We start from the raw sequence: 18981 nt of genomic DNA, 5'->3' as shown, positions 1-18981 counted from the left end.
TTGAGGAAGGTGTACAATTTACCTGTACATATGTAAAGAGTTAGATATGAAAGACAGAAAGGGTGAAGATTCCTTGTAGTTAAAGTTAAGGTTTCCTGAGATGGCCTCAGATGATAATATTCTATCTAAAAGATAAAAGAAGTGGATGAAGTAAAAAAGGAGAATATCTATATGATACGAGGAAAGAGAGATTTTTGCTTTTGAGTTTACTTTCTAAATTCTGATTCTGCAATTTGTCTGATCACTTGACTTCTGTCTAGAACACTTTTTCCATCTATTATTCCTCTGCTATCTTTCCACTTGATTTATCTGTTATCTCACCTTTTCATTATTACTACTATGCCAGTAGGCATAGACAGTAAGGACGTTGCCACATTTTTTATTTTTCCATATGTATTTTATGTAACAGGTTGAGCATCCTCAGCGGTCCAAAAAAGCAGTGTGGCATAAGCTGCTATCTAAACAGAGGAAAAGAGCAGTAGTTGCCTGCTTTAGAATGGCACCTTTGTATAATCTGCCAAGGTAAAAGCTATATTTGTTCTATCTTTCACAAATGCATTTATATTCATACAGTGCTATTTGGTGAGAACAAAAGGAAGAAAAACATGTAAACCGGTAGCCAATAAGCTGCATGGTAATGTACTTTGCATATTACTTTATTTTATTAGATCTGATTACTTTCTTATATCTTCCAAAAATAATAACAAAAAGTATAAATTTAAATTTCTGGTTATCTCCTCCTGCTGTTGTTCAACCTGTTCCTTCTGGTATGTTTTCTCTTCTGAAAAGTCAACAGCTTTCATAGGAGATAAATGCAGAAATTGACGTATTTGTGTCACTATAATATAATCTTGGAATATAAATTTCCTCTTAAGCCATGGTATAGTTCCGGAAACATGGAGTTACCTTTACAAGTTAAATGCTCTATAATCAGGAAGTAAACAGATACTATTTATCTGAAAACATGCATATTTATTTTACACTTTTGGGAAGAGCAAGACAAGAAATATATACACATGCTTTAGGCATTTCTGACTTTTTCCAGTGGCTTCTTTTCCTCTTCTTTCTTGTTTGACAGAGAATGGGATCTGTAGTCAGGCAAGTTTCAGAATCCTGAGATTCTGGAAGGAATGAACATTCAGAAAAAGTAGACTTGTGTTCTTTTATGCAATTGCTAAAAATAACGTCCAGAACACTTGTGTCTGATCTTTTCAACTTAATAATGTTCTCAGTTATTCTATTATTACTGTTACCATAGTCAGTAGGATGAATCTTAAAGTATGTCCCAGGAAGCACAAGGGCATGAGAATCATATCAGCCTGAAATGAGGCTGCCATGACAGCTGAAAATAGAACCAAGATATTTCCATCTGCAGCTGTTCTTACTTTAACAAGTAGGTCACCTGTACATAACTAGCATTCCTGTATATTTTAATTTTACTTCTTCCTTTTCAGTAAATGAGACTGATCGTGGTTTAAAAACAGTTAAGATAATTGATAGAATTCTTCATGGAGAATTGGTTGTCACATTTTGCGTTGAATCCTCAAGAAAAAACAAACAAAACAGTAAACATAATCCTTGGTTTACCTTCTTTGCCCTAGCCTCATCATCCCTTTAAATTCATGGAGTTTGGAAAAAGAATGGTTTATTATTTTAGATATACAAGTCTAATCCTGAACATTAAAAAAATGCAATTATTTGAGCACAATCCAAAGTTATCTATTCATACTATCTTAATATTTAAATTAAGATGATACGAAAATATTTCTATTCAAAATAAAACTCGCTAATATGACAGAGTAATTAATTTTACTTATTGGCTGTCCTTATATTTCTTTAAAGTTTTATTTACTATCTGTTCCTAAAATCATTATTATATTTTAAAAATCAGGTTAATGTTAATCGAGTTAATATTTCAAATAGAGCATTTTAATGTAAACACCATTTTTAAAATAGATACTTTCGGCAGATTTTACCATAGAAATTTTGCTTTACTTTTAAATGGCAGTTGTAATGACTGGACAGTTGTCCAAGGTAAATGAAATTCATATTGACCAAATCTTTTCTATGAACATTTACAGCTTTTGTTGTAAATTTCCCTTTTTAGGCACCGAGCTGTCAATCTCTTTCTTCAAGGCTATGATAAATCTTGGATTGAAACAGAAGAACACTATTTTGAAGACAAACTGATAGAAGACTTAGCAGTATGTTTGGGTACAAAGGGTCATGGGAATGTATTATGGATTAACATTCATCTTGTATAATATTAAGTCTATGAGGTACATAAGATATAACCTAAGCTATCTCTCACCAAAGGGGTAGCTATAAACAAGTCACTCTGACAGGTGTTAACAATTGCACATGAAGCAGATTCCAGAATTCCCTCAGGCCATCTGCTTCAGGATTTCAGTAACCTTTTATAAAGCTTTTAAAACTTTGTATAAATTACATGCCAGTTGCTGTCATTGCCCTATTTCTTATTTTCTGCCCTGTGGAGAAGGGGAACGGCCTATTCCCTTCTTTCTTTGCAGTTAACCTTTATGTATTTGAAGCCTTTGTAACTCGTATTAAAGCCATTTAAATCAAAAGGATAGAATATGAACCTAGAGGAATTCTAGCCTTAAATTAATCAGTCCCTCAGAAAGCATGAAGAGGATGTTCATTCTTGTATAGCTGGTCAGAGAGGTGATGATTTTTCCCTTCAGTAAAGTGTTAGAGCCATGTCTTTAGCCCAGTTAGTTCCCAGAGTGATTTTTCAGTAAAGCCTGGTGTTCTCATCCCTTACAATTCTCACACAGAAAGGTAGTTTTTTGAGGATTGTGCAAGAACTTGTACTGGGAAATGTTTCAGTCCCTATGAGGACCAATAGCACACAGTCTGAAATCAGGCTTTTTATTGTGAGGAGAGTTCACTCTGCAGTAGAGGAAGCTAACTGGAAAATTGCTATTAGAAAAAACAAAAGAGAAAAAAAATCAAACAAATGCAAACCACAATAATTTGCTTTTACTGTTTAAAGCTTATGCTTAAAAACTACTCAAGTGGTGAATAATTTTGAAAATAAGGATCAAAATAGTGGAAGGAAGATGAGCGTCAATGAACTCAACCTAAGCAGACCATGGAGGTTGATTTTTTTTGCCTGCACACATTCAGAATTAATTTATTGTGACATTCTTATTGTATAATCAAGTATTGTGAAAAAGCAAGAGACTTCTGCAAATACTTACTTTGCATGCAGCCTCTTAAACTGATATCTTCATGTGTCCTAACACAGTATGAATGTTTTAAATAATGCAGGTTCATTAGCAAAAATAATTATGTTTTTGCAGTTGAGAGCATGTGTGTGTAGATATGGAATGCGGCAGGACATAGCTCTTTATGTGTATGTGTATATGTGTACGCAGGTATGAATGTGTGAAGAAGTAACCCAGCATGGTCGTTTGGTTACACTGTGACATAAAGGGTTGTTTCCTTACCTTCTCTATGAAACAATATCTTTGACAAGATTTTGAACAGGTATCTGCTGGCAGGTAGCTTATGTGAAAATCTGTCTTGGAAAAGACAGAAACAGACTGGACTGACTGCTATATTACCCTTTGGTAAAGGATTACAGGCATTCCCTTGCAATTCTTCAAGCACACAGATACATGTGTCTCCAGCGTTTTCTTAAGGAGATATGTATTGCACCTTTATTCAAAAGAGCAAACAAAATTCTGTCTATTTTTTAAATAAATTTCTATCAGATTTGTGCTGCTTTAGCACACTCCTGTGGAGGGTGAGAATTGGAGGTTCTGCTCTTCAGCTCCCTGGAGCTGACCCAAACTGTTGTGTGGACTTCATGAAAGACGTGGTTGTGATGCTGGTGAAGGTTCTCTGTCCCTCTTAGAGAAATTGTACCCTGATGTGGCAAGGAATTTAAGATTTATTGGACTGTCAAAATGGAATCACTGCCCAGGCTGTGGTGGCAGAACTCATCTGGAAGGAGAAGAAGGAGGAGTCTTGGGTTCTTCAGTGCATGCTTGAAGAACTGTCTGAAGTTTGTGAACTGTTCACACATTAGGTAGAAAACTGGAACAATCCAGGGCCCAGAAACTACAGCCAAGAGTTCCTGTCCTTTAACTCTCTGTAGTCTTTAAACTACAGTGTTATATCCCATGGAAAGTTCTTTCTTAGTACTGACAATCTTGAACTCTTTTCTGCTAAACGAAAAGAATTTAAAGGGAGAAATGCAGTAAAAAATGCCTCCTTTCCTGGCTTTGCCAGATCCAGGCATTTTATAGACCTGTGGTAGGGGCTTTCTCTGAAGTATAGAAGGCATCCTCTAAAGCAAAGGACTGTAAACTTGAAGTTTTGTTCTCTGATTCTTCTGTCCTTATGTCAATTATACAAAAGTAGTACTATTTCTTCTGCCTCTGTATATTAAAAGAAAAAAGTATACGCAAGTGCTCTATCTGAGGAGCTTAGTTCTGCTGATTCTTAATTCTGATTCGACAGATCAAACCTCTAAGAGAACTAGATTTTTAATATTTGATATTAAAAATAATAAAGTAGTCAACACTGTCTTTATTAGTAGTTAAAATGCTTCTGCTTTAAATAACTTATATGAACGCTTAAGCCTATGCAATAAAATTATTGATTAGTTTTGTTGGTAGGCATTACTGGACATAATATTTTATAAGAGCAATATGTTTAATGGATGTTTAATAATCAGATTATATAAAAACTGAATATTTAAATCTGCAACATTTAGAAGTCACAACTAAAACTTATCCAATATATTTGTTTTGTCCTCTTATGTTCAGTTAAAGTTTTTTATTTTACACGTAAATATTTAACTATAGAGCAAATGTGTCAAAGCATTCAAAATTAAGGATTCTTATTTCCCAGAAATGTCAGTAAATCATTTGGTCCTAGTGTTCATGCTGTGCTTTAATAATGAGTTCTACTTAACTCAGTCATTGGTGAATCTGATCCTCCGACTAATTTGAATTAAGTCTATGAAACCTAATAACTTGTATTAAACATTAACACAGTTTCTGCCCTTTTGCTTCATCAGTTTTGATAACATTAGAGAGGTATTCTGGTTGATAACATGACCAAGTATAGAATGCTGCCATTTAATTAAAGAGAAAGGTCAGAATCCTAAATGAGATTAAAATACAGAGCAGGGGAAGACCTCAAAAATGGTGAGATATAACTAGAGATATAATTTGCATTGTTCAGATCTTGTTATTGACACTGAAAATATTGTTACCTATTGCAAAATGTGAAATGAACCTTTTATGGCTGTCTCAGACTAGGATGTGAAGCAATCATTGTGCATAAAAGTTGACTAAAGTGAATTCTCAGCTGCAAACAGTCATTTCTGGTAGAGCTGGTTGGAAAAGGTGGACTTCACAGGCATATATGAAATGTAATACACACAGAGACATATAAGCATTCTCACAGGAATGTATGTGACACTAGCACACACAAGGCAAAAAATGTATTTGTCGTGTGGCCAATATTGGTAACAGATAACATCTGAAATTATAATGATTTCTTACTTGTGCAATATTATCAATGCAGTTGCTTTGTAGAAAAATATGTCTGGATGAAGCAATTTTGTGAATAACTTGATATGCAAAACTTTATTTCTGAAATCTCTTTTGGCAAAAGACAAGAAGTGAGAGGACAGATTTTGTATAGCTTCTTTTCAAAACACTGCTTTGTTGGATCCCATTATAGTATTTAGGACTACATTTTTCATTTAGAGTGAACTAACTAGAGCTATCTAAACATGAAAGCAAAATAACCATATGAAAAAACTATTTATATATAATCGAATTTTATGTCATATTTTTATATATTATTGATTTGTTGTCCTCTAAAATTTTTCATTCTGCCAGCATTACTGGTTTTGGTTGCTATAGCCCCTTCTGTCTAAAACTATTTCCCTCAAAACCTCTCAGAGTTCTTCAGTGAAAATTATACCTGACATAAGACCTGGAACAGAGAATTCTAATTTTTAGCTGATGAACCTTGTAAACATAAAAGAGGAACAGAAAATATAGTAGCAAATATTGGCATCTGGTTACCACTCATTCTGGATACCAGCAGTAAAAGATTGAAGATATTTTCAGAATCAAGGGAAGAAGGTTAATTTTTATGAGGAGAGGAAATCCAAAGCTTTGCAAATGCTATTATCCTTGTAGTCTTCATGTTCATTAACAGTCGGGATTCAGGGTTTTCATACTTTGCTTGGAACTTGTTTCCTTCTGGTTGTCCAAGTCAAAATTACATATGTGAATATTTAATGTTTAATAAATTGTACAGAAGAAAACATTTTTCCATATAGAAAATTGAATATACTTTTAAAATCTTTTTTCCCTAAAGAAACCTGGGGAGGAACCACCGGAAGAAGATGAAAGCCTTAAAAGAGTTGATCCTTTACATCAACTTATTCTACTATTCAGTCGAACAGCCTTAACTGAAAAATGGTAGGGATGGTGTGAGAGACTGCAGAGTGTGTGCAGATTTTCAGATTCCTGTATTTGAAGTTATTCATGTCTCTGTTCAAGTCTGATTGCACAGGCTAGGCCAAAACATGTGATATGTACATATGGTGAGTTTGAGTTAAGACTGAAACCTCTGTAGCCTGAGGTATGTAAATGGATTTTAACATGGCTTATAATGAGATGTAAGGAGTTTTCTGCAGAGAGATAGGTGCCCCTGTACACTTTTTCACAGTTATGGATGCTGTGTTCAGGACTTATTATGCTTGTCCTTCTGTCTGTGTTACCTATTGACAGTTATATTTTGACTGTGAAATATGAGTATGTTTTAGGTATAATGGAAAAAAAACCCAAATGTTTTCTTCATTGGAAGGTGCACACTGTGTTTATATCTGGCTTTACTTTTCAGTTTATATTAGTTAATAAAATACTCACTTTCCAAAAAGACTTTAGTAATTAATTATGAGCATAGAAATGCTTTCAAATATTTTTAAGATGCTTAAAAATATTTTTGAGCTCCAGTTCTACTGTAATGGCTCTAATCTTCCTCATTTTCCCTTCTCTCTATTAACCAGCAAATTAGAAGAAGATTTCCTGTATATGGCTTATGCTGATATTATGGCAAAGGTAACTTTTTTGGCTGTCTTTTGCATATTTTCTGCTTAAATAATATTAATGAAGAAGATCAAGACAAATTATGCGTCAAGCAAACTGAGGGTTAGCTCCCCTGCCACTTACCAGTAAATGTTTTCTTTCTACATGGTATCAGAGCTGCCATGATGAAGAAGATGACGATGGTGAAGAAGAAGTGAAGAGTTTTGAAGTAAGATTATACTTCTGTTTTGTTTTTCCTGTCATATTAGACATTTTTTCATAGCTTCCAACTGACATTTGTGTTTCTTGGTTCATGGCTTACTGCAGCTTATTATGCCAGTGAACTGCATGTCAGAAACTGGATTGGCAGATATGATTCACCAGATTCATAGTAGTAAACCAAAAGCATATGTACTAACACATAATATAAGAGTACATAGAGAATAATTTAACAGATTGTACATGTTTATATGATTGACTAACTTTGCAGTTGTTGAAGAGAAATAGTATGGATAATAAATTATTCCGGAAGTCAATTTGTCTTGTAAAGTATCACATCCCACCTTCAGTTTGAATGGTTAAAATACTGAAATAATACTGCTTTATGCAGTAGTATTTTACATCAAATACCAGTAATTTACACTGTATTTTTACATTCACATATGTGTAAAAGTAAAAGTTGAGCTTTTATTCATCAATATTACCAAGTGTTTTCTTATGTTTAGAATAGGGAATCTGTTTTTATTGTTGTTCAATGTTGAGATTTCAGTTGTCATCACTGTATAAGGAAACACATATGAGTTTATTATAAGAGTAAAAGTTGAGTCCTTGTCATCTGTTTGTCCTGGGATCTGTCTCTCTTCTTCCATTAATGAAATGGAGTTTACAAGAAATGCATCTGTTCTGAGGGGCACTGAGGGAATTAGCTTGTTAATATTTTTCATACTGTAATGTCAGAATTATTACATGCTAAAATAAATTAAAATTTCTTATCTTTCAAATCAATTAATGCTTATATTTAATATATTTACTAAAACACAGAAACATGAAATGCATGGTTGTATTAGTTCTTAAAAGTATTTCTAAATATATTGATTGTTTTGACTTTGAGGAGTGTTTTGGAGCATATTTATTTTTACTCCCATTGTTTTGTGTACATGAGATATTCTGTACGTTTTCTACATGATGCTGCTGCATGAGATAGCACTGAATTATTTAAGTATATATTCCCTATTTGGCTGTATACAGAAATCAGAAAGAATACCAATACCAAATTCTTTTCAGTCACTCAGAAGTTCTAGTCCAGTTGAGTTGCAACTCACATAATATATAAATTTCTGTGTTTTGGTAAATATCTAAGAATGAATCCAAATTTCAGTGTGATGGTGTGTTGTGGGGATTTTTGTTGGTTTGTGGGTTTTTTTGTTTGGTTGGTTTTGGGGTTTTCTGCGGGGTTGGAGGGAGGGTTGGTTGGTTGTTTTTTGTTTGTTTTTTTTTTTTTAGTTAGCCCGTGCATGCTTGTTAACTATCAAAAATCATGTGCTTATAAACGTGAAAATTTATAAATAGTATGTCGTTGAGGTGGATGAACAAATTTATCAGTAAGGGATTTATTGGTGCTCCTTATCTAAATTATAACAAGTTCTTTGTTCAGCATTCAACTTTATCTTTTGAGAGAAGATCCTATTCATTTTTCATGATTATTTTTTGTAGCTATGAAACTTACGTTCAGATGATGTGTTAATCAGTTCAAAAGACAGTTTTGTGTTTGTGTCAGTCACCTGCAGAAAAAAATTTTGGACTTCTTTTTCTTATTGCTATTTCGCTTCTTGTCCTTGCCCTTCCTTAAGGTGACAGGATCACAACGCAGCAAGGTAAAACAAAAAAAATATGTGTGTATTTGTCTGGGTCTGATTCTGTGACTTTTAGGCCCAACATCTTGGATAAGTTCAACTAAAGGGTCTTAAACATTTTTAACATTTCAGTTCCAGCATGACATCTCTACCAAACGCTTCTTGTGCACAAAGTCTTTTAAAATACTCCAGGAATTATTTATAGAAAATATATCATTAAAAGTTGCATTGCCATTTTGGGGAAAACAGAGTGTCATTTGGCTTGTGCATATTGTTTTCCTCTTGCCTTTTGTGCATCAGTTATCTTCTTTCTGGTCATGACTTAATTTGAATAATTAAAATAATTTATTTGTCTCTTAAGGGAAAGCAGTTCGAGTTTTCTTCTTTATCTTAGCAGACATGCATTTCTGATACAGAAGTAGAATGCTTTTTCCAACATTTTTCACAGAGAGCGTCAATTATATAATAGTTTGTCTGTGATTCAGTTCCTTTGGAACAGACTGAGTCCTTAGCCTTCATTGTGATAGTATTTGATAGAAACTCCATAGCTACTCCATACCTGAAGTGATTCCTAGTTGTTCCATGTTTTCTCTGAAAGCATAGAGGCAACAGCTCTGAAATTTCACAGTGTTAATTTTTTTCTTTTTTGACTAAATTTCTTACACAACCTTTTGTGTCTCATCATGAAAGTCTCACCATTTGTTTCTAGAAGGTGACTCATGGCTTAAGCACCAGCCTACTTACCAACTTCATGCAAGTACAAGTCTCAGTTCCCATTGTTGGCTCAAACTGCTTGCTGATAGCCCTGCAATGTTGATGTTCTCAGAGGAGGTATAGTGTGTGGGGTAGTTAATTTTTAGTTCTGAGGTGTTTAAATGTAGTGCTTCGTGCTGTGGCTAATGGCAGCTAGACTAAGTAAAGAAGACTTGCTTGAGACTTGGAATGCACAAATTTAGCTGATGGTCAGACTCCAGTCAGTAGCTGCAAAGTTCCTTGCCTGTGGCAATATAGGAACAACTATAGCATTCTCCATTGAAAAGAGCAAGATGGTTTTGGTGTTTTGTTTGCTAGCTATTCTGTTAACAATCAGTTCACGAAACAAAGAGCTTCCTGTAGAGTTGTGGAAAGAGAAGATGTGTTCCAGGATTAACTTCACTCTTACTCCTTCAAAAGTTGGCACAAATCTGTTTCACCTTCATAACATAAAGGCATTATCCTGGAAGATGGATGCCATCACACAGCCTCCCAAAAAATTGTTTAAAAGGTATTGTAATTGCCAAACTCAGAAATTACATATTACAAAGCCCCAAAGGAAGTATATAAGCAGTCTCATAGTATCATTTCTTCTTTATTCCTTCCATTAATTCAGCTATTCGAATACTACATGTCTATCACTCTGCCTACCTGGTTACCATACACTAAATGCTATATGCTCCATAGAAAATTTTCTGTCTTGCTGATTGAGAAGTTTTATTTTAAAAGAAAAAACAAAACAAAACAACCCCACAAGAATAAATAATCCTTCATTCATGCATGACAGGAAACAGTTGTAAAGATGTGAGACTATATATGCCAGCTGTGTGTGTGCATGTGTGTCTGCATTTGTGTGTTCTTTTCTTTCTGCCAATCTATCTCAGTGTCCAATGTCGAAGGCAATTCTTTTATTCTGTGCTCTGTATGCATGTGACTGATTCAAATTTGTATGACTGACTGTTCAATTTGTATGGGAATAAAACTCTACCGCTCCCCTAGACTTGAAAAATGTGCGATGTTTGAAGTCCCGAATCTTTTCAGTCAGAGCAACAGAGACCTTTGGAAAAGCTTAGAATGTGAGAAAAACAAATGTATTTTATTGGCAATTTTCATAGCCACATCTCATGCAGTGCAGTCTCATTTTTGTACAAATAATCTGTATTGGGATCACTATGTGGCCAGTAGGGAGGTCACAATATAAACCCACAATAAAGTTGTCTGTACATTACTATGAGCCTGACTACACTTGCTTACGATTATTTGCTTTGAATTATTATGACTATCTTTGCTCCTTGCCTTTTGTCTGGTAAATTAGCTTTCTATCATACTGAACAGAATGTTAAACTGACTCCTTGTAGAGTTGGTGTCAGTGTCCCCCTTGATAATATCTGATAGGAGATTCTTTCGCATCAAAGTGTTTCACTAGCTGAATGCAGATTGGTTCCTGCGTTCAACTCTACTGGTTTGCCATATATTGATGTGCTCTAAATACATATAGAATGGGAACTCAGAAAAATGAATCAAAACTTAACTCATCTTTTTAAAATAATTTGGTTTAAATTGGCTGTTCACGGAAAGAAAATGAATGGAGGAGATAGAGCTTCCTATGTCAGTTTTCTTCATCTCTGTTACCGATAGCAACTGGTTGACAGACTTTTGTATTCACTAGATTTTTCTCAAAATTGTACATTGTGCTGTCACTTATCTTACACACCAAAAGACTTGAAAGTTTCAGTACATACAAATAATGCAAGCTCAGAGATGGTCGCTGTTATCTGTCACTGTCACAAAGCCTGCATAAATAGGTTGACCATATACCCTGTATTTTTAAAAAGTACCTATTTCTGTCAAAGAATGATACAAATTAAGATCATACTGCATGATCAATTCATCAGTTCTTAGTAATTAAACATTCCAATTAGTATGCAAAAATGCATTTCTCATTAGTTTTTCCTACCCATAATGGAATGGATGCAACCTAATACGTGGTTTCACTATCCGTAACTACAGGATAAGTCTTTTATACATCTGTTACAAAAACACAGTCCTAAGGTTAAGTAAGATTTGATCTGTTTTCACATGTTGTCATAAGGGTAGTAGAGTTCTCTTGTTCTGTCTTACATACCAATGATGTTGATATTGTGCAATTTGTTGATGCCAGGACCCTGTTTATTTTTCCTCCTTGTGCTCCCACCACCCTATTTCCATCAGTAACTTTTCTGTTGCTGCTGTTGTTGTTGTTTTGTGTTTTATTGTATGCAAAAAAAAAAAAAAAAAAGTCTTTAATCCAGTTAAAAAAATATCAATAACATAAGGACGGTGCCTTCTTTATTATCAGGTCATCTCCTATTTCAGTTTCTTGCCTATTTGGCAAAGCTGCTTTGCGCTATATGAACAATTTCCCTTTGACTATGGAAAATGTGCTGCAAAAGTCCTGTACAGAATCTTTTCTACAAAGTGAATAATAAACCCAGGCTTTTCTTTGGGTTTCAGTTCAAGGGCTTAATTATAAATTATGATCTAAGACTCTTTTTTAAGATCTTTTATTGTGTCCTCTGGCTGCTTCCCATCTTCTGCGTTTATCAGCATTTCTTCCCACTACATTTCTGCTGCTTATACCAGTATTAGTGTGGTACTTCTCAAGAGGACTCCCAGGCATCCATCTGCCCTGGCTTTCAGCTCACACATCAGCTGGCGCGCCACGCGTCACTGCTGTAGCACAACAGAACTGGCTGAGATCTGTGTAAGGCAGGGCCTTTGGCAGTCCTGGGGTGAAGGAGTGATGTACTTTGAAGAACAAATACATTGTAATGATTAAGTTACAATTTGTAGCATCTGGGTTCTTTTTTTATTTTTAATGCAGTAATTAGGTAATAATCTTGTCAAACTTAGCCCTGTACATAAGATTTGCTGCTCTAGCAAATTCCAGTCATAGTAGAATGTTACAAATGATCGATTACCCTTTTTTTTTAATCATTCCTATAGAGAGTTAGACAACTATGTCAGCTATTTCAAATATGTAAATTTGTCACCCAACTTTAAACAAGAAAGGGTGATACAGCTTGAAAGTAATGGGCAATTTTATAGCTATGTAATGTTGGAGAAAAAAATTGTAAAGTCAGAATATGCAGGTTTGAAAGTCATCCAATTTCCTTCTAGAGACTCAAGACTTTGTCAGTCCCTTTCTGCTTAAACAGGAGTGAATATGTTGACTGATCACAGAATAGAAATGGGTATCTTGGGTGACCTCATCAGCATGCCAAGAGTATGGAGGCAGTATGTAGGAAACTAAAGTACCTTTCTTGCCAGGGAGGGAGTTTAACGACTACAGAGAGTTAAAGGACAGGAACTCTTGCCAGGGAGGAGGGTGTAACTGAATAACAGTGCAAACAAGATGACATCAGTAAAGATATCGCTGCAAGCTGAAATTGGGACATTTTAATGAAAACAAAATAAAATGTATAGTGAAGGTTGTCTTTCATGATATCTTTATTCCTGTGAATTTGTACCTCAGATTTATTTTTATTTTAACACAGATCAATATTTTTTTAGTATATTTTTAACTATATATTGTATGTACAAAATATATTTCTAGTATAACATTAAAGTTTTTAATGTATTTTATTCAAATGCTAGCAAATGTGAAATATAATGTTGATAAAACAACCGTTACTTTGTACCCATGCAGATTTTCATGCTGACTATTGATATTGAGTAACATATGTATGGCATAAAATCTGATGCTATGACATGATAAATTTTGTTTCTCCCAGGCATTTTTTACTGGGGAGAGTCAGAAAAACACGAGTACCTATTTCTCTGAATATCAGTTTGAATACAATAAATTTTTGATTAATGATTACTATAATAATTGTGTCTTTTTAGCTATTATATTACAAAACATAGAAGAGCTTTTTGTTATATTATCTGAAATTTATTAAAAAATTGTGTATAAGATGGTATGTTCCTCTTCAATTTCCTTTTTTCCCAGATGCTTTTTAGATCAATGTTGCTTCCTTTCCTCTCACCTCACCGTATTACAAAATACTTAGGCTAATGCCCAAGGAAGCTGAATGTTGTTTACAGCTGATCAAATCAAAAGAGCCCTTTTTGCATACATGTTTTTCCTAGCTATGTTTTATTTTTATTATTTTAATTTTTCTAGCACCAGCAGTCATAAAGGTGAATGCAGGGAATATTTTCAGATTTTATGAAGTCATTAAGAGAGAGTAAATAAAAGCATATGTTTACTTAATAATATTTACTAAATCCTCTACTACAGGAAGTCAGCTGGTGTTCTAAAGTCTTGTAAAGAATTATTACATTCAAAATAAATAGCTGTAGTTTTAAGGAAATTAAAAAATTGCTAACAGACTACCACTGACTGCATGTATCTAAGAATATGGTAGTTAATTTCTGAATCTATTTATCATTTCTAGTGATGATACCTAGACACCACTTTAAAGTATTTTTGGAGTTATTTACTTGTACCATACAAGTAACAGCTGATGATACAAGTCTTAAAAATGCCTGGAACTGAGACAATGTCAGTATTCCTAAACTATAGAAGAGTACATAGAACAAAGAAGCACAACAGGTGGCAGAGAAATGACTTTAGAATGGCTATTCATTAATTATGAGATCCTCTTTTGAGATTAATTGTATTTTAATTGTTTTATGTGCTGGGAGTTTAATAGTCTCTATATTTCTTGTTTACCTTTCTTGTGTTTTGCTGCAAGTACTTTATTTTAAAAATAATTCCTTTCGTTGTATGATAATCTGGGTAATGACAGGTTTTGATATAGAAAGGATACTTCAACTCAATGAGGTATACTAATAATGGATATAATATCAGCTAGTTAAAAATTACTTTTCAACTAGAAATAAAATCTTTTGGGAGTGAAACTTTCAGCAGAAGCAGAAACATAAGTGTGAAATTGCAGGGATTTAAATATTTATTTAGGTAATATGGAAAGTGTATTTGATAAAATAAACTCCTCTAACACTCTTAAAATTCTGCATATTTAATCTTCAGAAATTGTAATGTATTATGTTTACATTTTATGTATACACATTTTAGAGCTGGTGAGTTCCAAAATTAGTGATTTAGGAAAAATTCAACTTTATTTATAGAGCATAAACCAGCAGGTATTGAGCTCAAAGGCTTAATGTATAAAAGATATATATATATATATATATATATATATATATGAATATATAGATAAAGATTCTGCTTCAATACTTGGTGTTTTATTTAAATACATAGCTTGTACTCAAAATTAACAGACATTTTGCCAGTGTAAGACCTGTCTAATTGGATTTTTTTCTGTGGACTAAAGAGGGGTCTTGGAAAATACGAAATATGGAGACAATTCAAAAGAGAAGCATTCATCTTAGAATAGTTGAGTTGAAAGTAATTTCTTCCCTTTACATATTTTTTTTTCTGTTTACTCTTCAAATATTTCATAATTTCACATTAAACCAACAGACAAACAAAAAACAACAAACAGTGCTCTGTAGAAGCTGGATCATAAGCATGTGCTCTGTGGCTGTCAGTTTAGCAGCAAACAAACCTCTCCGTAGGGCTTAGCTCCAAGGGATAGTCCAAGAATCATTCTTTGTATGGATTATGAGAAAATAAACAATTTCAGTGGTGCACTTGTCAGCTAAAGTTCCTATTTAGTTTTTGCAAGTTTGTTGCCTACATATTTGAGCTAAAACTTGTGGTTTCACGCAATGTGTGTTTTTGGCATATGCTTACTTGTAATGATTTAAAAAAAAAACCACCACGAAGTAGAAAATGTTTGAGTCTCTGCTTTCAAAGAGTGTGATGAAAAAGCTGTTTGGCATTGTCTGTTTCTACTCTTCTTCTGTAGTGCTATTGCAAGAAGTGAGTGTACCCATTCTTTGAGTCTGTAGGTTATTAGACTTATAGAAAAATAATTATATAATGACAGTAGTGTAGTGGATGTTAGGCTTGTGAACGAAAGTGAATAATAAACTTTGCAATGGAATATTGTTGGGTCTAAAACTAAAAGCAACTAGAAATAGGAAACAGTTTTTTTTAAGAAGAAACACTAAGCAATTTTCAGTGGCTTCTGAAGCAAATGAAAATATTTTCTTGTAGCTATATTCAACCTGTGATGTCATGATTTTCTGGTGGTTTGTGTGTGTGTTGTGTGTGTGTGTGCGTGTGTGTATGTTTCTGTTTTGTTTTTGTTGAACTCCCAGGAAGAGGTTTAAACATGAAGGCAAAACTTTCAAACCTTAGCATGGCTCAATATGAAGCAAAGCTGCCATATTTTTTTTTCCTTTTTGTGCCTCCATCTAGATCTGTCACATAATTTAAAGAAAAAAGATACAATTTAACCACAGGAGAGCTAATAGTGTGAAAAAAAACACCCTGATGAATTTTGTTTCCGCAGCACGATATTATCAAAGATTTAAGAAACAAATTTGCCAGCCTCGGCGAGAACTCTCTGGTAACAGCATAAATGTCTGTGTTGGTTTGCTTTTGAGTTAAAGGTTTCTTTTTCATTCATTTGAACATATTATCTTTTTTACCTCTTCTTTTTTTAATTTATTATTCATACCCTCTATTTAGCAAGCCTTCATTTTTTAAACCTCTTCCATCTTCCAATGTCTTTTTTCCGTAACTTGGATGGAAAGTTTATGGCAGCAAAGCTGTCATTCTGGCTACTTCTGCTGCAGCTGTTCCTGCTTTTAGGTCATACATGTTTTGGGCGTTGTGGTTCTGGACATGATACTAACTGATTGTGTCATGTTCCTTTTGAGTAAGCTTTTTGCCACGCCATCCGATGGACGCACTGTCATAGGGCTCTATGCAACTTCCATTTTGCAACTTATACTGCTTAGTCATCCTTAATTCTCCAGCAAACTTCAATTAACTTGGTGAAATTTCAAACTCATCTGGAATGAACTGTGCCTTTATGTTTGCTCTTTATGTTCTTCTTTATGTTTTCAGTAGTAGTTTAAATTATAAAGAACAAACTTCACCATTGCTCAAGCAACGCCATGCAGTATCGTTTGTTGCCGCTAGAGAGTGCAAAATATAAAAGCACAGTGTATTCTATCAAATATTCTGTTGGTAGGGTGGGCAATCTATATTGTAATATAATGAGATGCTTTGAAAAAAAATCCGAGATGCTTCTGTTACTCTGGTGTTCAGCAACAACTTGCAACTCAAGAGACGCATACTGAGCAGTATGAAGTTATGGTCACTCTATAGAAGAATATTAAGAGTATGAACTGTTGCACAAAAACACAGCACAAAAGTGCAAGTTTGATAGATGCAGTATATATATTTTGAATATGGGCTTTGAATTAACCTAATGATTTACAATTGAGATAACTCTTTTCAGATTAACTGCTAAAAGCATATTAAAGAAAAATATCAAGGGGAGAATATTGCTTGAACATGTTAAATATTTGTTCAGTAGCATTGTATGTATTAAAATGGTCCATGATGTTGCCATAGAGCCCATATACTAAGAGAAAACCAAAAACCTTTGGCGAACTGATAGTAACTGAAGTCCTCATCTTAAATGACTGGAACTTTTATTCAGGAAAAAGAAATGGAGAAGCAAAAACTTCTGTATCAACAAGCCAGACTGCATGACCGGGGTGCTGCTGAGATGGTTCTGCAGACAATCAGTGCAAGTAAAGGTAATGTTTTGTTGAGTAGATGATGTATTAAACCTTATTTCTAATGATCTTTGGATTTACTGTAATTCTTCTTGGGCAAAGCCTGCAGATGTTTGGCAATAAGGTTTGCTTTCAAAATGCACCCAAAGTTTCAAAAATTATTGACAGCTGATCCAGAAAAGTGTTATGAATAATTCTCATGAAGTTATTATCATAATTATTTTTATTCCTAATGATAGTTGAGAGGAAGTGTTAAAAAAATCATAGATTTAGTAGTACACGAGAGAAAGGCCCCCAAATTCTGGGGTGTGTACAGTTTTGAAGTAGGTGTAGACTTTGGCCCTTTTCTATTTTCCCCTGCCATTCCCCAAATAACTACTTTATTGGTGTACTTTGATAAAACATTTTGGAAGCGTAAGTGATGCATTTGTCCCTTAGACACCATCTTACTCTAAGGTTTGATGGTTTCATTGTCTGTTCTGTGATTTGTTTCTAGAGTAGTGGTGTTTTAAAAGTTGCTGTTTACAAATTTCAGTTGCTGTAACTAAATGCTTTGGATCACTGTCTTTTTCTGAAGAAACAGGAAAAATATTTAGGTTGGCATGCAGAGAAGACATATTGTAAAACTTGAAAGCTAGCTTAAAATTGTGCACCCAGCCTTTAATCAACTGTTGAATGCTCTAGGGCAGGGGTGTCAAACTCTTTTTCATCGGGGGCCACATCAGCCTCTCAGTTGCCTTTGAAGGGCTGAATGTAATTTTAGGACTGTATAAATATAGGAGTAGTTACATGTATACAGTGCTAAACTTACATTCAGCCCTTTGAAGGCAACTGTGAGGCTGATATGGCCCCCGGTGAAAATGAGTTTGACACTCCTGCTCTTGGGAATGAAACATGGCTTATATTCATTAAGTTCAGTTCTTCCTGTCTTATATCTTGCTTGTTTTGTGTGCTATTGCACACTGCACTATGTCTGTAGGCACTCAGGAAGATATTAGGTCGCTCTAGAGATCGTGAAAGCAAAACAGGTCTGTTTTACAAAAGAAACAAAAAGGCCTCTCCTGATAAATTACCAGTTAAGTCATTTTACAGGTAGGTTAATAGAAAATTCTTGGTTTTAAATATAATCTAAAATTATATTTTAAAATAATTTTAAGGTGAGATGGGGCCAATGGTTGCAGCTACCCTAAAGCTAGGGATTGCCATCTTAAATGGAGGAAATTCTACCGTTCAACAGGTAAGGTACTGATTTATTTTCACCCATCCTAGTTAGTATAGATAATTACACAATGGTCGTTATTATTGTAGCGGTACATTATGTAATGTGACTATTTGTCAGATGCGCTTTATCCTGACTCTCATTCCAAGAAGAAAATAGTGTACAAAAGTATCTTGGTTGCTAGATAGGTATTTATTTGTATACATTTAGTTAATCTGCAGAATACAAGGCTAAAAGAAAACTGGTTTGCAATTCAGCTGAAAAGGGGAAATTTTATGTTAAATCATTAACTTCTACAAGAATTCTGTGGGACTGAAGGATTTCTTGGGAGATTGCCATTGTCCTGTACCCAGTAGAGCAAAATTGCTGACCTCAGTCTTCACCAAAAAAATTACAGAATTTCAGA

The 18981-nt window shown here is 34.2% G+C and overlaps 1 protein-coding gene across 1 annotated transcript in view; it reads left to right on the top strand.

Annotated features, from left to right (window-relative positions):
* The window catches only part of RYR2 (ryanodine receptor 2), a gene marked incomplete at its 5' end in the record, with an annotated part of 392755 nt that overhangs the window by 329579 nt on the left and 44195 nt on the right, over window positions 1-18981 (top strand). Inside the window, 7 exons of the mRNA XM_082048672.1 lie at window positions 410-522; window positions 2108-2204; window positions 6373-6476; window positions 7067-7118; window positions 7261-7314; window positions 17278-17377; window positions 18514-18593. Coding sequence (XP_081904798.1) covers window positions 410-522; window positions 2108-2204; window positions 6373-6476; window positions 7067-7118; window positions 7261-7314; window positions 17278-17377; window positions 18514-18593 — 600 coding nt within the window. The remainder of the gene's footprint in view (window positions 1-409; window positions 523-2107; window positions 2205-6372; window positions 6477-7066; window positions 7119-7260; window positions 7315-17277; window positions 17378-18513; window positions 18594-18981) is intronic.

Source organism: Streptopelia decaocto (assembly GCF_964273445.1).
Source record: "Streptopelia decaocto genome assembly, chromosome: 3".
NCBI lineage: Eukaryota > Metazoa > Chordata > Aves > Columbiformes > Columbidae > Streptopelia > Streptopelia decaocto.
Note: the sequence above shows the minus strand (reverse complement) of the source record. Positions and strands in the feature narration are given on the sequence as shown.